Source organism: Saimiri boliviensis, chromosome 8, assembly GCF_048565385.1.
Source record: "Saimiri boliviensis isolate mSaiBol1 chromosome 8, mSaiBol1.pri, whole genome shotgun sequence".
Taxonomy (NCBI): domain Eukaryota; kingdom Metazoa; phylum Chordata; class Mammalia; order Primates; family Cebidae; genus Saimiri; species Saimiri boliviensis.
In genome coordinates, this window is record NC_133456.1 from 7,295,268 (window position 1) to 7,320,694 (window position 25,427).

At 41.8% G+C, this 25,427-nt stretch overlaps 1 protein-coding gene across 9 annotated transcripts in view; it reads right to left on the reverse strand.

Annotated features, from left to right (window-relative positions):
- CACNA2D3 (calcium voltage-gated channel auxiliary subunit alpha2delta 3) overlaps positions 1-25,427 on the reverse strand; it is a 935,925-nt gene that overhangs the window by 560,663 nt on the left and 349,835 nt on the right. For all 9 annotated transcript variants that reach the window (XR_012518702.1, XR_012518703.1, XM_039477586.2 and 6 more), the window contains one exon: positions 11,007-11,169. Coding sequence is in view for 7 of the 9 variants with exons in the window: in XM_039477586.2 (XP_039333520.1) it covers positions 11,007-11,169 (163 nt within the window). In the remaining 2 variants the exon portion in view is untranslated. The remainder of the gene's footprint in view (positions 1-11,006; positions 11,170-25,427) is intronic.

The following is a 25,427-nucleotide window of genomic DNA, read 5'->3' on the forward strand; positions in this document are numbered from 1 at the left end:
AGTTGACTAATGTACAAGTGAGTGTCTCTAAGGTCAATGAGTTAATGTGTTCTGGGCAGAAGTTTCCATCAGCTTGGTTTTGGGAACAGTAAAAGAGTGTAAAAAACAAAAAGATTTTCTTTATGTCCCTGCCAATGCTAATGCTTCCAAACAGCTGAAAGCTCCCAGGCCCTTCTAAGAGTCCCCAGCAAAAGGAAAGCAAAGAGCATTATTTGAAGCATGATATGGTTTGGCTGTGTCCCCACCCAAATCTCATCTTGAATTCCCATGTGTTGTAGGAGGGACCCGGTGGGAAGTAACTGAATCATGGGGGCAGGTCTTTCCCATGCTATTCTCACGATACTGTCATGAGACACCATCTCATGAGACAGTCTCACAAGATCTCATGGCTTTATAAGGACGAGTTTCCCCGCACAAGCTCTCTCTTTGCCTGCTGCCATACATGTAAGACATGACTTGCTCCTCTTTGCCTTCTGCCATGATTGTGAGGCCTCCCCAGCCATGTGGAACTGTAAGTCCATTAAACCTCTTTTTCTTCCTCATCTCAGGTATGTCTTTATCAGCTGTGTGAAAATGGACTAATACAAAGCCCTATAGCCTCTCATTGACATAGACACCAAGCTTCCTGGAAGCCAAGTGCCCCAAGAAGTAGGACATGAACACACAGAGGTTCACCACATCTGTGCATGATGAGCAGGTGGGTGGAGAGCAGGTCCAGGAATCAGAGACTGAGCCACCTGCCGGGATGCTTCTCGGCTCTGATCCTGCAACTCTACCTCCACATTGTCCTCTGTTCACTGAATTTCTTAATATACAACCACAGTGAAAAAAGGGTTTCCAAGGTACAGAAGAAAAAAGAAGGCTACCTGGCTCAGGATCAGAGATATTCCCAGGCATAAGCCATACCACTGTGACCTTCATTATTATTCTTATAACAATACTAACAATTGAGGCTGTCAGTAAACCTTTGTTACATAGTAGTCTGAAGTGCTTAACATTCATTGTATTATTTTATCCTCACAAAACCCCCATGAGATAGGTGCTACAGTTCTCTTTGCACAGATGAGCAAGGAGTATAGTCTGATGCTTTTGTGGGAGTACGGTCAGCTTGGAGGCAGCAAGGATATATATATATATATATATATATATTATATTTACACTCATACCACAAGTACTGAGCAAGCCCCATGGCTGGCCAGGGCACCTGGCTAGCATTTCCCAGGAGGCCTGGGGGCTGCCTGCAGGACCATCTGCTGGTCTCTGCTGTGCTTCTTAAATCGTGGAAGCCCAGCCTGCATTTCCTTCAGCAAGGCAGCATCCTTCTCAAACAGGGGGACCTGTGGCATATATAACTAACTGAGTCAGCCCAGAGACAGTGGCTCTTAATCTCTTTTCTGCATGGGAACACACCTGACAGCCACCACAGGCTGCAGCACTCATTGCTGCAATTTTCACCGTCCTGAAGGTGGCTCCACCCTTCTGCTTCCCAGGCAAAATACAGACCAAAAAGCAAGTGCCTGAGCATGAAGATATCACAGGAATGACCTTGAACCCTCTCTAAGTCATTTTTTAAAATAAATCACCTACAAACTCCAGCTCCCTACTATTACTGTGATGTTTCACAAATGTCTGGGCACCAGAGCGAAATAAAACACTATTAGTAATCATTCCTGCTCTCCCATTGTCCTTTATTGCCCCTTGCACCACCTTTCAGAATTTCTCTAGCCTAGGTGCAGCTCCTAACCAACTGTAAGACTCCAACTGGATTCCCATTCCTTCTAAAAGAGAGATTAAAAATACAAACAAATTAGAAGATCCTGAAATTAATTACTTCATTAGGTATACATCTAAAATTACTGTCTTCAGAAAGACACAAACAAAAAAGAATCAAAATTTAAATACAAGCAAAGTTGACAGAACCACAAAGCAGATAAAAAAACAACCATTTGTGATAGTCTGTAGTAAGAGAATTCACTTCAACTCAACAACATCCCTGCAAATGCTTTTCTATTCCAGGTCCTCTGCTATGGTCTCAAGGGAATGAAAAACAAAAACAAAAACAAAAACAAAACAAAACAAAAAACAGACAGCCCCTGCCCCCAAGTTCAAGGGAGGAGACTGCAGTGAAAAAGAAACTGCTGCACAATGTGATGAATACTGTAACAGAAGGAGAGACAAAACCCCCACAGGGGGCATACATGAGGAAGCAGAGGATGGTTCTGGAGATGAGGGCTAGGGCTGGAGGGAAAGACATGGCAGCTATGGAGCTGGGCTCTCAGGAAAGGATGGGTCTTTCCAGAACGGAGGAAAGGACAGCACTCTCAGCAGGAGGTCAGAGCCTATGCAAAGGTCTTCAGCGAGTCTGGACTACTGGGATCTAGTACGACCAGGAAGAGGTGGAACGGGGTAGCCAGGAAGAGAGCAGTAAACCGGAGCTGCTTTGTGAGCACACCTGCACTTCATTCTACAAAGAGGAATGAAGGGAAGGGGGTCTGGGCTTGGAGATGAGCATCCCCTGCAAGTTTCTGGCAGAGCAATGAGGGTAACCCATCTGGTTTGCTGGGAACTACGTCTATGTGGGGAATCAGTGTGTATCAAATGCCTCCATGTGACAGGTACTGTGCTGGGTGCTGCACCTTTACCTTTTTTTTTTTTTTTCTTTTTTAATAATCTGCTGGTCATTGACAGGTCAGCCAACTGAAGAAAGGCTTACCTCCACTTCTTCTTCTTCTTTTTTTTTTTTTGAGACAGAGTCTTGCTGTGTCATCAGGCTGGAGTGCAGTGGCGCAATCTTGGCTCACTGCAATCTCTGCCTCCTGGGTTCAAGCAATTCTCCTGCCTCAGCCTCCTGAGTAGCAGGAGTTATAGGTGCATGCCACCATGCCCAGCTAATTTTGTTTTGGTATTTTTTTAGTAGAGATGGGGTTTCACCATGTTGGCCAGGATGGTCTCGATCTCTTGACCTTGTGATCTGCCCGCCTCAGCCTCCCAAAGTGCTAGGATTACAGGCGTGAGCCACCACGCCCAGCCTTCTTTTTTTTTAAATTTTACTTTAGGTGCATACTATATCTGGCATTTCTCCTCATGTTAACCCTCCCTACCTTCCCCACCCCCCGCTATCTCTCCCCTAACCCCCACCAACAGCCCCCAGTGTGTGATGCTCCTCTCCCTGAGTCCATATGTTCTCGTTGTTCAATACCCACCTACCTATGAGTGACAACATGCAGTGTTTGGCTTTCTGATTTTGTGTCAGTTTGCTGAGAATGATCGTTTCCAGATTCATCCAAGTCCCTACAAAGGACACGAACTCATCATTTTTAATGGATGCATAGTATTCCATGGTGTATATGTACCACATTTTCTTTGTCCAGTGTATCATGAATGGGCATTTGGGTTGGTTCCAGGTTTTTGCTATAGTACACAGGACTGCAATGAACATACTTGTGCATATGTCTTTATAATAGAATGATTTATAATCCTTTGGGTATATACCCAGCAATGGGATTGCTGGGTCAAATGGAATTTCTATTTCTAGATCCATGAGAAATCACCACACTGTCTTCCACACTGGTTGAACTAATGTACACTCCCACCAACAGTGTAAAAGTGTTCCTGTTTCTCCACATCCTCTCCAGCATCTGTTTTCTCCAGATTTTTTAATGATCGCCATTCTAACTGGTGTGAGATGGTATCTCAATGTGGTTTTGATTTGCATTTCTCTAATGACCAGTGATGATGAGCACTTTTTCATATGTTTGTTGGCCTCACATATGTCTTTTGAAAAGTATCTGCTCATATCCTTTGCCCACTTTTGAATGGGGTTTTTTGGTTTTTTTTTTCTTGTATATCTGTTTTAGTTCTTTGTAGATTCTGGATATTAGCCCTTTGTCAGATGGGTAGACTGCAAAAAATTTTTTCCCATTCTCTTGGTTGCCAGTTCGCTCTAATGATGGTTTCTTTTGCTGTACAGAAGCTCGGCACCTTCTTTAATGCTCAAATTAACAATTTACATCCTACAGATGAAGAAACAGAAGCCCCCAGAGTGAAATGCTCTTTCTAGTCCACCATGCTAGTATTCATAGCACTGGATGCAAGTCCAGGACTGTCACTCTCCAAAGACTCCTTGATGGCTCTGGAAAGAGCTCCAATGTAGACAGGGACAGACATGATGGGGACGGCACAGGGCAGTAGCCCAGGTGAAAAGGGGACCAGGGATGAGAACAGTGTTTCAGAGAGCCTTAGGCAGGAGGCATAAACTCTTTTCTCACTTGCATTTTGGGAAAGAACCACCTGTAACTGAAGTGATGCCTTTGAGTTTTGCCTCAGGTAACTTCTCTGGACCTGACTCTAAAACAGAGGCTGTGGAAGAATTGTCTTGGAGAATGGTGGTCCCCACTGCTGCCTACAACACATGGGGTCATTGTCAATGAGATAATGCACTGAAAGTCCTCACTTCAGAGCATAGCTGTTTGTAAGTAATCCACTCTGTCCACTCCATCCATCCATCCGTCCGTCCGTCCATCCGTCCGTCCGTCCGTCCAACCATCCATCCATCCATCCATTCATCCATCTGTCCGTCCGTCCGTCCATTCATCCATCCATCCATCCATCCATCCATCCACCCACCCATCTACCTATCCACCTACCCATCAATCTATTCATCCATCCACTCATCCATTTATTTATCCATCCATCCATCCATCCATCCATCCATCCATCCATCCGTCCATCCACCTACTCATTTATCAAGTGCAATTTCCAGGCTAAACATAAGCCAAGGATAGGATTGAGAGACCACAAAGGGCCACATGACACCTTCCTTCTACTAATATCACCTCTGAGGAAATAGAGACACACACCTATGGATACACACATATACATCTCTGTAGACCCATGGTTATGTGCATGTGTGTTACATACACTGAGGAAGTACAGAGGCATTGTCAATAAAATGTGAACTCAGCCACTCAACTTGTGAATTTTAAGTCAGGGATAGTTATTTTGTGATATAAAAATATAATTTCCAAACTAGAATAGGAAAAACTATGAGTAGTTTGGGATGACAGCTGTGGAGTCACTTCAGGGGCATTATTTTGTATGTTTCTTACCAAATGCCTTAGTCCTATTATGCTCACATTGCTGGAACAGGGGTTCCTGGAACCCAGACTACATCTTGGGAAAGCTCCCTGGGCCTTGGTGAGGACTGAAGGTAGCAACATGTGGAAGGAGGTTCTTAAGTGTTATTTCTCCAGGTCCAGAGCAGCGTGCTCTGGAGTAATTCCCCTGATCTGACTCCCAAGACCAAGTTATGGCCACATCACCATCACATTCCATTAGGGCTGGAAGACAACAAGGAAGCCAGATTGGAGCCTAATCCAAATGCTTCAGTTCAGAATCCCGAGAAGAAAACCCATTTCGAGTTGGAATCTGTTTCTGACGTCCTGGGGTCAGTCACCCTTGTTCACTTATGTGTGTGTGCGCTCTCTCTCTCCCCACCCCCTCAAACACACACACATGAAGGGAATAGAAACAAAGGGAAAGCAAAAAAAAATTTAAACAGCTTTTTATAAGGTTTGTGAGCCTTCTTGCACATCAAATAGCTCTTGGAAAACAACATTTTAATGATTTCCGTGTAAACAAATCAGAAACATATGGATTAAATTTCCCTTAAAATATACACATGTAATTAAGGGGAAAAGTGCTTGGCAAAATGCATTTTGTGTTTTATCAAACTCAACATTTGAAAAATAGGTTGAGACATCTAACAAATCTAAAGTCAGCAAGCCTGCCCATCCCTCCAGCAGCCTGCATCCTCTGCTCCTAAGCAGGGGACCCAATCCTGTCTCATCAGACCTTTGCTCTTTCCTTGGGCTTTTTAGAAGAACCTATTGGATTATAATAGACAGATTGATTACTCGTGCTCTGCAGTGGTGGTTACAGGTCTTCCCTTTCCTGAAGCTCTTTTCATTTCAGGGGCTGGACCTGAGCACAGCGTAGCTTTGCAGCCCTGTTTTCAGCCTGACTGGGTGCCCTGCTGGGGAAGTCTAGAGGATGAAGGAGTGGTCTAGCCTGTGTCTTGCAATTCACACCTCCCCTTCACCGCTGCCACCTCAGCCTGCCTCTCCCAGATGTCCTCCGTTGCTAGAGGAGGAAGAGGAATTGAGATTGGGTTACTTCCTATGTCTTTTCTTCCTCTATGCAAGAACAAAGTCTTGGAAAGAGTATCTTGATTGCAATTTGTATTTATTCCTTTACCTTGCAATAAGTTATTTACTGAGCATCTACCATGTGGTAGGTATCATGCTGGGGCTTTTGCCTTCATGGGGCTGATATGCTCACTGGAACTTGTTCTCTAGGGCCCCAGGCCCAAGGGTTCTCGCCTTAGCCATCCAGTCTTGGCCTGTGCACCATTTTTCTCTGAATTTTCTCCAAATCAGGCCCTGGATGCCTCCTCCCTCTCCCTCTTCTTCAGTGTGAGTGGGACCCAGTATTCTACAGCAACTCTCTTCCTGGCAAAGCTGTCAGCCATATTTTACCTGTCACTGTGGTGTTCATGACCTCCTGATGGCCCTCACAGCCTCTCACCACCTGGCGAGGCCTCGCAGGCTCCATAATTGCCTTTCTGACTTCCACAGAGGAGCAGCTATTCCTGCTGCTGCCACTTCAGCTGGGATCTGCCCAGCTTGCTCCGCTCCACAGCCCCCATGGACAATAAGCTCCCCCAGTCTGGGAGTTCCAGTACCTACTCACCTGCTAAAGGGCCCCCTTCTAATGCCATCACCTTGGTGATTAGGTTTCAACATACAGCTTTTGGAGGGACACAAACATTCAGACCATAGCACTTGAGTCCTGGGTGGACAGCAGGTGCCTTGCGCCCCTCTGAGTGTTTAATCCTCTGCACAATCCCTGAGGCAACTCACTATGATTGTCACCTCCAGCTTACAGATGAGGAAATGAGGCACAGATATTTTATGCAGTCACAGATGTGAGGGTGGGGCAACCGTCCAGAGTGGGTCCTGGTCAGGTTGGATGTGAGTGTGACTCTGGCCTCAGTCTCCCTCCATCCCCAGATGTTTCCAGGCCTTATTCTCTAGTTTTCCTGAAGAGTCCGTGGGCCACCCAGGCTCCTCTCAAAAAGTTTCTTTATCATTTAAATCAGCCAGGTTCTGTTTATGTTGCTTGTAAGCACCATGAGAACACTACGGCCCTGGATGACATCTCATAGCCCAGGAGGTACAGATGTCAGCGGCCTCCACCCCAACCAACCTCCAGAAAGAACTCATCTATAAAGAGCATGGGCGGGGGTAGAGGGGGCTCAAGGCTGCATCTGCAGAGTCCTCTGTCCTCAGAGAACCTGAAGTGGAGAAGAAAAGACTGCATGCTATGTATTCACATAACAGAGCAATGCTAGAGCAGAGGAAAAAACAAAATCACTTCCATCACACAAGACAAAAGAAATTAAGCAGGTTATATTTGAGCTGATTTCTAAGAATGCACATCAGAAGAAGCAGGAGAGGAGGGACAGGGATAATAGGAATAAACACAGTGAAATAAAATACAATGAAAGAAAGAAGAAGTTGTGTCCAGTGAACAGAAGTGAGGGGTCTCACCTGGGTGGACAGAGGTGGAAAATGGAAATGAAGGAATAGGTTGAGAGCACAGCATTTTCTTTCACACACATTCACATGTATACAAACACACATGCACAGACCTATGCACATACATATAATGTGTATGTATATATGTACCTATGTGGTTGTGTATGTGTGTGTGTGTGTGTGTGTATACAAACTTTACAGCACTTCAGCCTAGAAAGTCCTTCAAAGAGTTCATCTTTGAATTATCTGTCAGATCATCAGCAGTTCTGCCTCATGCTTTACTCGTGAAGGATGTGGAGTCATTTATGGCTCTAAAGGTATCAGCCATTCATCTTCAAACTCTCTGAAATAGTAAGACTCATAGGCTGGGGATGGCAGAGCAGCCACTCGGCAAACATCTGCTGAAAGACTTTCATAAAAAAAGTTCCTGCATCAGGCACCATGAAGGCCCTGAGATATATTTCTAAAGACTCTATGAAAATGGCTTTTGAGTTCCCATGGGCACAGCTTGTCCATGTCATCAACTTTGAAGCCTCTCTTGGTACCTAAGAGAAAGGCACCTCAGCCAGAGAGGAAAGCATGAACCCAGCTGAACAGCCTAGTTGCCAGAGTAGTTTCACCTAGGACTAGAAATTATACCCAAGAACACAGAGCATCACAGCTCCTAAGCAATTGTCAAACCACTTTGCTATGTGCCCATAGAAGTCCAAGCAGCTAGGACAGAATGAGCTTGTACTGGTTTTCTTTGTTGGGGGTAAGATTTCTAACCCCAAAACAGCACAGGCAGTGACTAATCTCCAAACATTTATTTTGAGTACATGTCATCAATAACTAGCTCTGAGCTGGAGGGCCTTCTAAACATAAAATATATTTCTGCAGCTTGAAAAGACAAAAAGGCTGTTAGGGGCTGGTTTGAATTAGGTAGAGTGGAGACAGGAATTTGCATGAAGTCCCTGCCTCTCCTCTGCCCTTCACTGCCTGGCTGAGACAAAATAGAACACCTGGTTGACCCTGATCCATGCCCCACAGCCTGGCTGGGTGACAACAGACTGGGCAGAGGTGATGGGCAGGTCCCAGGAGGGCTGCTGAGAATGACTTTGAATATCATTATCTATCTCCCATGGCTCAAGAAATCTGACTATCTCTGACGATTCTGTCTAGGGATTCCTACAAGCATAATTCTATAGCCTGTGTGATCAGTGGTGGTGTGGGTCCCTTATGTGTTCCTACCATTAAAGGGCACAATTATGTCTTTAAAGCTAGAGGTGCAATTAAATGTCTGTAATGGTGTTAATGGCTCAAGCCACCTTGAAGCAGCTGTCATATTTTAAAAGATCATTCTGAATTGTTTTACGTCTGAAATTGCTCCATAAAATCTTGTTAACTTTTTTATCTTCAGTTGGGAATATATTTAATGCCAAGAAGATGGCTTTCTTCTGGCCACATTGCACAAAAAGGGGCAGCTTCATTTAGGACTTCTTCAGCTAACAGGATCATTCTGGAGAACTAAACTCCACTGAACAAAGCTGAGCTCAGCCCTCTATATCTTGGTTCCATTTGTTTCTAAGAAAGAGTCCAAAGTAAAGAGCAGGGTATAGCATATGGCCCGGTCCGGAGTCCTTTAGGATTTTAGACTGACATCACTTCCTCTAAGAGGAAAAAAGGGAAAAAGATGAATTGCACCCTGCCAATGGGAACAAGCAGACAGGTCCCATTCTTGGCACTCTCACTGTCCCCTGACTGTCCGCACTGTGGCCAATATGTGATACGTGATGTTCTAATTATCTCATTATCTGTCTGTTCCCCAAATGAACTGCAAACCCCTTACGGGAGGGGCTGCATCTGATTCACCTCCATTAACCCCAGTAACTACAAGAACAGTTAATTAATCGGGTGCTGCCTCCACTGACTCTTAAGGACGGATAACAGATAAACCAGGAAAAGGAGACATTAGGTATCCAACCACAAAGATCAGACACAAGGAAAAGGTTTCAGAGACAGTCAGTTGGAATCTCTTTAATCATTGACCAAGCTCCTTAAATAGTGACTTAGAACAATTCAGAAGTGCAATTTGTATTCATGTTATTCTCCAATAAAAACGGCAGCTAAAATGCACTGCGCACCTTCTGTGTTCTACTGCTGTATTAAGGGCTACACACGCATCATTTTATATCCTCTCGCTAACCTCTGAGGGAGGCAGTAGCATTATCCCGGTTTTACAGAAAGAGAAACTGAGACTCAGAAAGGCAAAGTTACTTGTTTTAAGATCACACCACCTACACGAGGAAGAACAGGACTTAACCCCACAGCCCTTGCTCTTGATGACTGAGCTCTCGTATACGATTTGGGAACTGAATGCTGTGACAGAAAATGGCCCCTGATATCTTTGAAACCTTGATGGGAGACAATGCAGCACATTTTTTACTTTGAATACGCTATGACTTTCTGGCTTACTTTTCTAGGAGGCTAACTCTTTGTTTAGAAGTTTTTTAGATATGACAAAGTAGAGCAAACTACTACTCAGTAACAATAGATAAAGATGCTGAAAACAAGCCCTTTATAAACATCATTCCATTTAGCCCTCACAACCACCCCCATGAGGTAGATATGATGATTCCTCACATCATAAGATGAGAAAGTTAAGACCTAAAAAGATGAAATGAGATGCCCAAGGTCACAGCCAGAAAGAGGTAGAATACACGGTCCTACCAGAGTCCGCTGAGCTCAGTCCTTGGCCGCTATAATTCCAACTGGAATAGGCAGATGGGAACTTTGGGAAAAATAAACTCTAGAGTTTAGGTGAAGACTGGATTTGAAGCATACAAGCCTGGAAATAAGGAATTCTGTTAAGGTCCATGCTGCTTTATACTCTGAGAAAAGACCATAGCTATTTCCATCGTCCCCCTAGGAGTTCCCCATCCCTTAAATGCCATTCTAGAAACTGGAAGAAGAAAACAAAGGCACTACATCAGGGGTCAGCAGACGACAGCCTGCAGCTTACATCCAGCCATCTCTTTCTGTAGATAAATTTTATTGGTATACAGCCATGCCCACTGATTTACATATGGCTGCTTTTGTGCCTAAACAGCAGAGTTGAGTAGCTGCAACAGAGACTCTATGGCTGGCAAAGCCTAAGACATTTACTATCTGATCCTTTATAGAAACGTTTGCCAACCCCTGGACCAAATGTTAGAGAGCCTGACATAAACAACCAGCCAGAGAAACAGCAAGCCTAGCAGCTCCAGGCAGAACAGGTACATGCTTCATCTATCTAGTTGATACCTGACACACGGAGCTTGTAAGTACTTTTCAAAAAAATTAAAAAATGATATCCCAAACCAGCCAGCCCCTGCTTCTCAACCCCCTGACTCTTCACCCTCTAAAAACAGCAGCATCTGGGAGTCTTACCTTTGTTGTACATGTTTGTTGGTACTTGGACATCACTTAGACTGATGTTCACAGGCAAATTATTAAAATGGTCATTTGGGGCTAAGATGAATTCCTTTCCCAGCTCCAAAAAATTCCCGTCTTTGTCCCTTTCATTTATCAGCACAGCATTGAAGTATTCATACTGAAAGACAAAGTTAAAAAACATTACATGTGGCTTAGAGAAGAGGGCTGCGAACTCAGATAGATCTGGGCATAGGCCATGTGCTATCTCCTACACTGTGGACCCTGATCTGCTCACATAATCTCTTTAAATCTTATATACTGTCCATGGCTGCTTTTGCATAGGTTAGATAGTGTTATATAAATATTTTCCAATGTTACTAAATATTCCTAGAAAACATAAATGTAAGGGGCAACACAGTACTTCCTTACGTGCATGCAGAGAAAATTGCCCTAAAAACATTTTAATTATTTAAATTTTGAAGAGAGACCCTGACTTTATGCAGCCTACATTAAGTTTAAGCAGGCCGAAAATCAACAAAAAATTACAGGTAAATATATGTCAGATCATCATGCTTGGTATGGAAAAGTAACACAGCAGGGTTGAGGATTAGCAGTTTCTGAAGGACCGTGTGTTTATACATGGTGCTTGAGAAGGTCTCACTGTGATGGTGACACTCAGAGATTGAATGAGATGAGAACTCCAGTGGCATGGGCATTGGGAAGCATCTGAGAAAGGACAGCAAGGGGAAAGCCCTCAAATGGGAGTGTGCTGGCATGATTTACAAATGGCTATATCATCATCATCTCACATATACAGAAGACTTATTTTGTGTCAGAAATTATTTTAAGTACTTTTCACGTGTTAACTCATTTGATTCTCCTAACAACGTTATGAGGTGGATTTTATAGGTATTCCTACTTCACAAATGAGAACACTTAGGTATAGAGAATTCATGTATCCTGCAAAAAATTACATAGCTGAAAAGGAGAGCCAGAATTCAAATACAGGCAATCCATCTCAAGTCCATGCTTGAATCCACTGTACGAGATGGCCGATGGCAGGTGTGGGTAGAATTAACAGACCAGGACCTTAAAATAACTACAGTTAATATGCTCCAGAGTCTAATGGAAAAAGTGGACAACATGCAAGAGCAGATGGGTAATATAAGCTGGGGGGGCGGCTGGTGGATACTCTATGACAGAATCAATGTAAATGCTAGAAATAAAAAACACTGTAACAGAAATGAAGAATGCCTTTGCTGGATCATTAGTGGACTGGATATAGCCATGGAAATAATCACAGAGCACGAAGATATGTCAACAGAAACTCCCCAAAAAGAAAAGCAAAAAGAAGAGAGAAAAAAAGGAAACAGAATATCGAAAAACTGTGAGATAATCATGAAAGGTATGTAATATACGTGTAATGGGATACCAGACTGAGAACAATAGAAAATGAAATATTTGAAATAATAATGGCTGGGTATTTTCCAAAATCAATGACAAAAACCAAACTACAGATCAAAGAAGTTCAGAGAATACCGAACACAATAAACATTACAAAGATCTACATCTACACATATCATATTCAAGCTGTAGAAAAATCAAAGAAAAATAGAAAATCCTGAAAGAAACCAGAAAGAGAGTGGGCAAATGTTACCTGTAGGGGGAACAGGGATAAGGATTACATCAGACTTTTCTTCAGAAGCCATGCAGGCAAGAAGAGAATGAAGTGAAACACTTAAAAAGTGTTCTAAGGAAGAACCATCAATCTAGAATTCTTCCATTAAATTATCCTTCACAAGTAAAGGAGAAATAAAGACCTTCTCAGACAAACAAAAATGAAGGAATCTGTTGCCAGTAGACTTGCCTTGCAAGAATTGCTAAAAGTTCTTAAGCGAGAAGGAAAATGATATAGTTGAGAAATTCTCATGTGCATTAAAAAGGCACAGGCCAGGCGTGGTGCCTTACACTTTTAATCCAAGGCAGAAGGATCTTGAGCCCAGGAGTTTGAGACCAGCCTGGGAAACATGGTGAAACTCTGTCTCTGCAAAAAACATTACCCCCAACAAAAAAAATTAGGTGTGTTGGCACCTGCCTATACTCCCAGCTACTTGGGAGGCTGAAGCAGGAGGATCACTAGAGCCTGGGAGGTTGAGGCTGCAGTGAGCCACGATTGTGCCAATGCACTCCAGCCTGGGGGACAGAGTGAGACCCTGTCTTAGACACACACACACACACACACACACACACACACAAAATAGTGTTAGAGCAGGAATAAAGATAAATAAAATACTTTGTTTTTCTTAACTGATCCAACATAATCCAACATATAACAGATTGTTCAAAATAATAACTAATAAATTATTGTCTATGGATGAGTGAAATAAATAATAGTGGTTTTATAAGAGACTGGAAGAAGGAATGTGGAATACTCTGTGCTATGATTTGAATGTGTTTCCTCCAAAATTCAGGTGTTCCAGTGAGACAGTAAGTGGTATCATCATTAAGAGATGAATAGGCCATGAGGGCTCCTCCCTCACTAATGATATTAGATGTCCTTATAAAAGGGATTGACACAGAAAGTCTGTCCCTTTTGCCATTCTATCTTCTGCGAGGTGAGGAAACAATACTCTTCTCCTCAAGAGGATACAGGATCAAGGCATCATATTGGAAGCAGAGCAGTACACACCAGATAGCAAACATGCCAGTACCTTGATCTTGGGCCTACCAGCCTCCAGAACTGTGAGAAAAAAATTTCTTTTCTTCATAAATTAAGAAAAATTTATAAAGTCTAAGGTAGCAGTACAAATGGGCCAAGACACTCAGTTATAAGATACCTGCACTACTTAAAAAGTAGTGTAGGGTTATTTGAAGTGGACTTAAATTAGTTGTAAATGTATACTGTAAACTCTAGGGAAACTACTAAAATAACTTTAAAAGGAAGCATAATTTATATGCTGAGAGGAGAGAAAATTAAGTCACATAACATGTTCAATTAAAACTAGAGAAGGCAGAAAAGAGTAGAAAGCAAAAGGAAAGAAAGAAAGACCCGGGGCAGTGAATAGAAAACTGTTACAAATACTGTACATATTAATCCACGTATATCAATAATTACTTTGAATGTGCAGGGTCTAAATACATCAATCAAAAGACAGAGACTGTCAGAGTAGATTAAAAAACAAGACCTAACTATATTTTGTCGATAGGAAGCTCACTTTAAACATAAAGACACAAATATATTAAAAGTAAAGGAATGAAGAAAGATATACCATGCTAAACATTAATCAAAATAAAGTGAGGTTAGTGGTTTAATTTCAGACAAAATAGACTTTAGAGTGGGGAAAATAATCAGGGAATAAGATAGACAGGCATTACTTAATGATAAAGAGGTCAATTCTCTAAGAAGACAAAGCAATCCTTAATGCAGTATGTATCTAACAGCAGAATGTTAAACTACGTGAAACAAAGATTGACAGAACTATAAGGAGAAACAGATGAACTAGCTATTACAGTTAAAGACTTAAATGCCCCTGTATCAGTAATTGACAGACTCAGGAGGCAAAATTTTGGAAAGAATGCAGTTAAAATGAAAAGACCATCAATTGGATCTAATTTACATTTATAGAATACTTCATCCAACAAGAACAGAATACACATTCTTCTTAAGAACGTAAAAATGCTTGCTTGGAACATTCAGGATAGACAACATTCAGGACCCTAACATAAAAACATCTTCTCAAACTTAAAAGAATGGAAATCATACAGTGTCTGCTCTCAGACCACAATGAAATTCAACTAGAAATCAGTAACAAAAAAGATAGCTGAAAAAATTCTCAAAGTATTTGGAGATTGGACAACATATTTTTAAAAGAATTCTCAAGATAATTTTTTAAAACATTAAAATGAAAATATAACCTATCAAAAAGTGCAAGATGCAGCAAAAGCAAAGCTTACAGGGAAATTTACAACACTGAACACGTGTATCAGAAGAGAAAAGGAGATCTAGAATCAATCACCTAAGCTTCCACTTTAGGAAACTTGAAAAAGAAGAGCATATTAAATCTAAAGTAAATAGAAAAAACAATATGTATATTTTTTAATTTGTGGAGCAGAAATCAATGAAATTAAAAACAGGAAATCAGTAGAAAGAATCAATGAAACAAAAGTTTGTTTTTTATAAAATGATTATTATAGTACAAATATCCAAATAAAGATTAACAAAGGGAAGAGGTACATGAGGCAAAGTCCGGAGGACTCCAGATGCAAGCTTCCAAGAGTTCTACTCCAGTGGAAACACACAGATTATACTTAATTCTTCTAGTAATGAGTTGTAATAATACATTGGAAGTGGTGTCTAACAGAGACTCAGTGCTCAGGATTTTTATTGGGGGTTGGTCCTGTAGCAATACTACTTACAAACTTAACCTAGTTAATATTTATAGAACTCCATACCTAACAACTGCAGAGCACACATTCTTTTCTAGATCATGTATTGGGCCATCGAATAAGTCTCAATAAATCTGAAATGACTGAAATCCCCATACTATGTTCTCTGATAATAATGAGCTAAATTTAGAAATCAGTGTATGATATTGATATGAAAAATATCATTGATATCTTGATATTTAATAAAATATACCAGGAAATGTCCTAAAGATTTGGAAATTAAACAACATTAACAATACATATGTCAAGGAAGAAAATGACATGGGAAATTGCAAAATGTGTTGAAATTAATCGCAATGAAAACAACATATCTATCAATATTTGTGAGATGCAGCTAAAGCAGAGCTTAGGGAAAAAGTTACACATTTAAAAGCTTATAATACAAAAGAAAAAAATTCAAGATAAATAGTCTACCTTAAGATTCTACCTTAACAAGGTGATGAATAAATGAAACTTAATATTAAAGGAGAGAATAAAGCAATAGAGAAAAGCAGAGAAATCTAAAACAAATCAAATAACAGGGGAAAAATTAATAATACCAAAAATTGGTTCTTTAAAATAATTAACAAAATTATGAAATCCTAGTTAGAATGATTAAGAAAAAAATAAGAAAGCAGAAAACACCAGTGTCTGGAATGAAAGAGGAAACATTACTTTAGATCCTACAGATAATGAAAGGATAAGGGAATATTACAAACAACTTTACGCCAATAAGTTCATTAACTTAGGTTAAACGTCAAACTCCTTGGGAAACAGAAATGATCAAAACCGACACAAGAAGAAACACAAAATATAATTGGTCCTAGAAATATAAAAGATACTGATTTCAGTATTAATAATCATGATAAAACAAACAAATAACTCTAGGTTCATACGCCTTAACTGATGGATTCTATCAAATATATGAGGGAAAAATATAAACAATCTCATATAGACTCTTTTGGAAAATTAAAGGAGAGAATACTTCCCATCCTATTTAATGAGGGTAGCCTAACAAACCAAACCAAACAAGAACTTTAAAAGAAACAAAACTATACACCAATATCTTTCATAAACCTAGATACAAACATCTTAACAAAATTGTAAATCAAATTCCCTAGAATTAAAAGGATAATACATCATGACCAAGTTGTATTAATCCCAGGAATTCAAGGTTGGTCTAATTTGACTAATCAACATAATTCACCACATCAACAAAACAAAAAATAAAAATCATACCATCAAATACATAAAGAAAAAGCATGTGACAGAATTCAGTTTTTGCTCATCATAAAAATCCTCAGGGAATTTGAAATAAGAAAAAATATCGTCAACCTAATAAAAAGCATTTACAAAAATACCTGTATTTGACATTATACTGATGATGAAGCACTGAATCAGGAACAAGGCAAAGATGTCTTACCACTTCTATTCAATACTGTACTGAGGGTTCTGGCAAATACTGTAAGACAAATAAATTTTTTAAAAAATTCATACACATTAAAAAGGGAGAAAAAAACCCATCTTTACTTTTCTATATAGATTTTGTCTATATAGAAAATCCTGGCCAGGAGCAGTAGCTCACGCCTGTAATCCCAGCACTTTGAGAGGCTGAGGCAGGTAGATCATCTGAGGTCAGGAGTTTGAGACCAGCCTGGCCAACAGGGTGAAACCCCATTTCTCCTAAAAATACAAAAATTAGCCAAGCGTGGTGGCAGGCGCCTGTGATCCCAGCTATGTGGGAGGCTGATGCAGGAGAATTGCTTGAACCCAGGAGGTGGAGGTTGCTGTGAGCCAAGATATGCCATTGCACTTCAGCCTGGGCAACAAGAGCCAGACTCCATCTCAAAGAAAAAAAAAAAAAAGAAAGAAAAGAAAATCCTAAGGAATGTAAAACAAATATACAAACTACATTCTCAACCCCTAACTCACATCATACACATATTAATTTGAGATAGATGATAGACTACAAAGTACTAAAAACCACAAAATATTTCTGTTTGAACTTAAAGAGGACTTATATAAATGAAGAGAGATATCTTGCTCAAAAATTGGAGAATTCTGTTTTATGATGTAAGTTCTTCCCAAAGTGATCTATAAACTCAGTGAAATTCCAATCAAAATACACATAAGCTTTTTTTTTTAAATAGAAACTGCCAGGCTAATTTTAAATTTTACATATAAATAAAATGAACCTCAATTTTCAAAACAATTTTTTTTTTTTTGAGACAGAGTTTCACTCTTGTTACCCAGGCTGGAGTGCAATGGCACGAACTCAGCTCACCGCAACCTCCGCCTCCTGGGTTCAAGCAATTCTCCTGCCTCAGCCTCCTGAGTAGCTGGGATTACAGGCACATGCCACCATGCCCAGCTAATGTTTTGTATTTTTAGTAGAGACGGGGTTTCACCATGTTCACCACGATGGTCTCGATCTCTTGACCTCGTGATCCACCCACCTCGGCCCCCCAAAGTGCTGGGATTACAGGCTTGAGCCACCGCGCCCGGCCCAAAACAATTTTTAAAAAGAAGAAAAAAGCTCAAGGACTCACATTTTCTGATTTTAGGCCTTACTCTAAATCAAATTAATTAAAGCAGTAATGGTATTAGCATTAGAAAAGACAAACAGATCACTGAAACAAAGAAGAGCCCAGAAACAAAGCTGTACATATACAGTCAATTGATATCCAATAAAAGTAATTCAGTGGGGACAGTATTTTCTACAAACTTTGCTGGAACAAATGGCTAAAACTACATTCTCAACCCCCAACTCATATCATACACATATTAATATGAGATGGATGACAGACTTAAATGTAAAAACTAAATCTGTAGGGTCGTGTGCCTTGGCTCACTCCTGTAATCCCAGCACTTTGGGAGGCCAAAGTGGGTGGATCACAAGGTCAGGAGTTCAAGACCAGCCTGGCCAAGATGGTGAAACCCCGTCTCTACCCAAAATACAAAAAATTAGCCAGGTGTAGTGGCACACTCCTGTAATCCCAGCTACTCGGGAGGCTGAGGCAGAGAACTGCTTAAACCCAGGAGGCGGAGGTTGCAGTGAGCCAAGATTATGCCACTGCACTCCAGCCTGGGCAGCAGAGCAAGACTTCATCTCAGAAAAAAAAAAAAAACCTAACTAAATCTGTAATATTTCTAGGCAAAAAGTTATGACTACTTTTATGACCTCCAGGTAGGCATTGATTTGTTAGAATACAGAAGGCACTTACCATTTTAAAAATGGATAATTTAGAATTTATGAAAACTCAAAACTTCTGGTCATCAAATTAACTGGTAATAAAGTAAAAAGGAAGGCCATTGCTCAGGAAAAAGTATTTGTAATATACACATCTGAAAAATGACCTGTGCCCAGAATATGTAATAAACTCCTGTAACTCAACTGAAAACATTAATCAAAATATGGGCAAAAGATTTGAACAGACACTTTACAAAGGAAGGTATGTGAATGGCCAATCTTTAGACCAACAGGTGTTCAATGTCATTAGTCATCAGGGAAGTACAAAATAAATCTCCAATCAGATGCCATCTTATACCTAGTAGAAATGCTAACATTAAAAATTCTGATAATATTAAACATTGACAAGGATGTGGAGCAACCAAAAATCTCATATATTGCTCGTGGAAATATAAAATGGTACAAACTCTTTGGAAAAACATTTTGCAGGTTCTTATAAAGTTAAACATATATCTACCATATGACCAAGCAATTCCACTCCTAGGTATTTACCTAAAGGAAATGAGAACATATGCTCACAAAAATATTGTGGTGAATGTTCATGAAAACCCCATTCATAATAGTCCCAAACTAGAAATAACCCAAATGTCCATTAACAGGTAAAAGGATAAACAAACCTGTGATATATTCATGTAGTGGATTACTACTTATGAAAAACTTACTGATACATTCAAAATATGAATGAATCTCACAAATATCCTAAGTAAAAGAAACCAGAGACAAAAGACTACATTATGTGTGATTCTATACATATGAGGTTCCAGTACAGGCAAAATTATTATTCAATAGTGATGACACTTAGTAGTTGCTTCTAGGAGGAAGAGTGAGAATCAACTAGGGAGGTACACAACAGAGCTTCCTGGAGTGCTGGAAATTTCCCTATCATTTTTATTTTTTATTTTTTTTTTTTTGCGACAGAGTCTCACTCTGTCACCCAGGCTGAAGTGCAGTGGCCTGATCTTGGCTCACTGCAGCCTCTGCCTCCTGGGTTCAAGCAATCCTCCTGCCTCAGCCTTCCATGTTGCTGGGATTACAAGCATGCACTACCAAGCTCTGCTAATTTTTGCATTCTTAGTAGAGACAGGTTTTCACCATGTTGGCTAGGCTGGTCTCAAACTCTTGACCTCAAGTGATCTGCTCTCCTTGGCCTCCCAAAGTGCTGGGATTACAGGTGTGAGCCACTGTGCCTGGCCAAATTTCCCTATTTTGATAATACATGGGTTACTCATGTGTATTTATTTGTCAGTACTCTTTGAATTGTATGCTAAAGAATTGTGCATTTTTCCATATAGAAATTTATGCCTCAATAATAAAATTAAAGTCACAAAGACCCTTCAATTCTTTTTGAATTATTAATTCAAGAAATTTATAGAAACAGAACTCAAGTTAATAAATTCTATCTGACCATTTCTTAAAGCAAAATTCACTGATGGCACCTAGAATAAAAGAAATCATACTCTTCTGCTGAAAGACCAACCAAAGGCACTCCTTACTGTGTGGAAATACCTTGACCAGCTCATGAACCACTCAATGCCAATGAGAAGGCCCTCCTTCTTTTAAGTAGTCTGCTTTCTGGGAAACATGTCAGCAGCACTTCTTCCCACAGCACCTGATATGGTTTGGGTCTATGTCCCCACCCAAATCTCATCTTGAATTGTAATCCAAATTATAATTCCCAGGTGTTGAGGAAGGGACCTGGTGGGAGGTGACTGGATCATAGGGGCAGTTTCTCCATGCTGTTCTCATGACAGTGAGTAAATTCTCATGAGATCTGGATGTTTGATAAATGTTCCCCTTCATGCTCACTTGCTCTGTCTCCCTCTCCCTCTCACCTGCCACCATGTAAGACAGGCCTGCTGTGAATCAATTAAACCTCTTTCCTTTATAAATTACCCAGCTTCAGGTATTCTTTATAGCAGTGTGAAACAGACTAATTCAGCACCCCGTTAAAGGAAGTCTTAATCTTCCATAGACCCAAGTGCTTCACAGATTATCTACCTTTTCCAAAACTCAAGCCTTCACTCCATCGTTTCATAGAACGGCAAGTTAAAATAGTAAAACGAAGCCTCAGCCTGCTTGATAAAGGACAATGCAATAATGGTTCACACACAGGCTCTCTGGAAGCAGCTTCAAAACTGCAATTTAATTGAATAATCTGCACAGCCCAGAATGCAAATGAAACAGGGATGAAAACCTAAGCACGATTTTGCTCAGTGGTGCTCATCATTTACCAGGGATGATTGTGTGTTCTGCTTCTCCTCCCCAAATCCATTTGTCTGTTCTGTATTGATTTTGAAAAGGCTGATTCAGTACAAACAAGAATCATTTCTCAGTCCTTGGAACGTATTGCTGTAATTATGAGGCTCAGTGGTTTTGTCCATATGATCAATCCAGGAAAAGACATGCTTAGTCCAAATCACCTCGGTATTTCTGAATCCTTGATGTCCATGGCATCAGAGTCAATTAATTCTTTTGTGGGTGTGTCTGATGACCTACTAAGTATGATGGGAGCACAACAGAACTAATCCAGGGGACAAAATGTGGCACATAAAATACCAGAGACTCCGAAGGTGGTTCAATGGGTAAGTATCTAAAACTACTTCAATAGGGCAGGGGCCTGCAACCTTTTTCTGTCAAAGATCAGACAGTAAATATTTTGGGCTTCAGAGTCTTTGTTACAGCTCCTCACCTTACTGTTGTGGCATGACAGCTGCCACAGATAACACATTAACAAATGGGCCTGACTGTGCTCTAGTCATTTACAAGAAAATTACAAAGTTGCAAAAAAGATCTGGCCTTTAGGTTGTAGTTGGTCAACCCGGGCAGTAGGATGCTGTGGGATATTCGAGAAACAGTAATTACTAAAAACTTCTCTGACTGGAAGGGGTTTTCAGCGAGGATGCACGAGGCTGCGCCTTCAAACTTGGAGGATTAGGACATGCCCAGATAAGCAGGGAGACAGCAGAAGTACAGTTACAGGCATGAGAGCTGGTAACTAGGGAAGGGAACAGGACGTATCTCAGGCTGGCTGAACGGGAGGGTGGCAATGCGGAGTTCAGAGACAAAAACAGGTGAGGGCCAGGGGAGGGTAGGTCCTGAATACTGGAATAAGCGCCTGGACATTATTTTCTGGACCAGGGATTCCAAACATTCTTGATCAGGCATTCCTTTCAATAAAAAGCTTTTGAGGCCCTGCGCGGTGGCTCACACCTGTAGTCCTAGCAATGTGGGAGCCCGAGATGGGTGGACTGCCTGAGCTCAGGAGTTCGAGACCAGCCTGGGCAACACAGTGAAACCCTGTCCCTGCTAAAATGCAAAAATTAGCAGGCATGGTGGCATGCATCTGTAGTCCCAGCTACTTGGGAGGCTGAGACAGGAGAATTGCTTGAACTCGGGAGGTGGATGTTGCAATGAGCCAAGATCACACCCAGCCTGGGTGACAGAGTGAGACTTCATCTCCAAAAAAAAAAAAAAAAGAAAGGAAAAAGTTTTTGAGCAGTATCTTCCACATACATATTTATTTATAACGACCTGCCATTGTCTTAACATGTGTGCATTATAAAACAAACCGCAAAAATGGCATTAAACGTAAATGTAAATTAAAGTAGCATATTTTCTCTGGGCATTCCATTCTCTCTGGGCTCACACAGTGAAGCCCCTGGTGCAGCATGCCCAGAGAATGACTTGTTGAACATAAAGTCATTCTACAGCATACTCACAAGGAAATAGGTATTTTTCTTTTTCAATAAACAAAGTTTGGGAAATACAGGGAGAGCCGAGTTTAAGGAAAGACAAAGAGGTTTCTTCCTTGAAGACTTCTCAAGAGGCTTTAACTCTTTCTGAGAATGTATGATGTACACTTTGAATATTTGGTGTTGGGGGTCACATGCAGCACTCCCAAAATGTAGCATGTAGCTATCCATTTCAGTCACGTGGGACTCACTTTACCTGTGCTTGTGTGATTCTTTGATCCAAATACAATTCCCCCATGACTCAAGTTCTACAACTTCAGGAACCATGTCCGTGCTTGCTCACTGCGTATTCCCAGTCCCTGGTGCGGTGACAACTAATCATCACTTGTTGGTTGACTGACTAAATGAAAGTGTCAAAATCCATTTGATCCACAGGCCTCTCACAAGACCTGCACTCCACAAAACTGCCTCCACAATCAACTCTTCAGGCTGGCTGACACCAGGGAAAGCTGCTCAGTAGGTGAGGAAGATCGTGCTGTAAGTAATGGCAGGAGACCATGGTCCTATTGTCGTATGGCTTCTGTCACAAATTCGGACAGAGGACTCAGTCCAAAGTAGTAGGGCAAAGGTGACTCTAGAAGTGTCCAGAATTACCGGTCTGTACCATCATCATAAGAAGGAGAGAACAAGGCTCCTGCTTTTGCGATACCTTGACAGTTCTGCAGCTTCCCCAAGGGCCACCTGGGCATCTCTCTTGCCTACAGAGTTTCTATCCTTTAATGCCACTGTCACAGAAAGTGGCAATTTTCAGTTCTGATAGAGTTGCCACCAGGGAAAGGAATCTGCTGCTCCAGCCCTCTGGCCCCTGTGGAATCCAGCAGCTCCAGCCTAATAACCAGTTCATCTACGCTCCTATCACCATGTAAAGTGAAGCTTCAGATTCTATAGGAAGAACCCCAGGGCAGCAAAAATGCTCAGTTCGTGTGCCCTCCCTGGTGGGCTGGCAGTGACTGTCTGCGGGTGTTAAGAAGGTTTCCAAGTCTATATCTCAACTGCAGGAAAGGGTGCTACCTTCTCACTGGTGGCCCAGCCTCTCCTATACCACCTATATCCTCCAAAACTCATTGCTCCCCAGTTTAAAGGTTGGCAAACTTTTTCTGCAAAGAACTACCCAGATAGTAAATATTTTAGGTTTTACAGGCCAGAAAGTCTCTGTTGCAACATTCAATTTTGCTGTTTTAGTAAAAACAGCCAAATGCAATACATGTAAAAATGGGTGTGGCTGTGTTCCAATAAGACTTCATTTATAAAAACAGGCAGCTGGCAAGATATGGCCTGCAAGCCCTTGTTTCCTGAACCTTGCCCTGGTTCCCTCTTTCCAGGTGAGAGCACCTAATCTCAGAAATCAAGATGCTCTAAGGCAGTGCTTCTCAACTCTGGTCAAACCTCAGAACAGGTGTCCCAAAACTACGGCCCGCAGGCTGTATGCGGCCCCCTGAGGCCATTTATCTGGCCCCCCACCACACTTCAGGAAGGGGCACCTCTTTCATTGGTGGTCAGTGAGAGGAGCACAGTATGTGGCGGCCCTCCAACGGTCTGAGGGACAGTGAACTGGCCCCCTGTGTAAAAAGTTTGGGGATGCCTGCCTCAGAACAACGAACTCTGAATCCCTGGACAGGGGTCCAAGCAGCAGGATTCTTTCAGTCTCACCAAGTGCGTCCAATGTGCAGCCCATGCTGAGACACTGTTTTCAAGGGTGGCTTCTGCTTCCTTTTCCTGCAGGGTAAGTTGCATAGCAAAAATACAAGGTGCCACTGCAAAGGGGCTGTTTCCTAGGCAGGCAGTCTGCTCCATACATTTTGGCACAGAAATTAAATTCTGTCTGAAGCTTCTTGCATTGTTTCCTATATGTGTGCTGTAGAGCCAACTGGCTGCAAACTCCCTAAGAGGGAAAGCTGAGCTTCCCTCACATGGATGCACCACTGAACCTAAGAACAAGTCCTCCTCCTAAAATCCAGCCTGGTCAGCAGCAAAGCCAGTGCCCACTCAGTAAGTGACTATCAGTGAAGGTTCTCCAAAGAAACAAAATGAATAGGAGAGAGAGAATATAGAATACAGATAGGATACTGAGATACGTATATATTCCTTATATGTGCCTCAGTCTCCTCATCTGTAAAGTGGAGTAACTGTGAACTCCTTCACAGGTGTCTGCCCAGCTCCTATCATAGTATCCAGCACAGGCAAGAGAAGTAAGAACTCAGTACCAAGAATCCATGGCGATGGGATCCATCATGCCCTGTAGGACTCAGGGGTCTCCCACTCTCCCTGAAGCCTTATCCCTTCCCAGCAACCCTGCTTCCTCTGAACTCTTCTCCTCATGGGGGAAACTGGTGTGTTCTTTGGCCCTTCATGGTATTCACTCCACTGGTGAGGCCCCTAAGGACAGGAAACCACCTATGCATGCCTGGATTCCCGGAGTGTCTGTCCTTCCCAGCATCTGTGAAGGTGCCTTGCTCACCTCCACAGTCCTGGCACCAGGCACAGTGCCCAGAGGTCCTCAGTCAAAGGCAGGGGGATGAGTGAACAGACATGGCTGTCCTTGTCTGTACCACTTAAGGAAACATTTCTGTGTTTTACCTCCAGCTAGGCAGAGCCTTCCCACTCTCTCCCTGGCAAGTTAGATCAAGCCAGGGGAAGAACTAGACGGGCCCCCTGATTCTGTTGGCATCTTCCTGTGCCTGGATCCCACCCTGCATTCCATTCATGAAGCAGGAACCTGCCTGGTGTGGCCAGGAGAGCCAGGGTGTGGGAGCCTACTGCGCAGGGACGGAACTGTGCTTACTTCTGAGTCTCAGACTGTTTCCCTTCTGTGAAGTGCGATTGGTGCCGCCCAGATCTTCAGGTCTTTCAGAGGGTCGGATGGGATACAAAAGTCACCACACAGTGCCTGCAGCACCTTCCTAATGTGTTTTAGTTTTCTCCTTTTTTTCCTTATTTTTTTCTTCTTCCCAGCTCTGGGATGATGGCCAGCTTTTTACAACTTAGATCAAAAAATGAAAATTAGTAGGA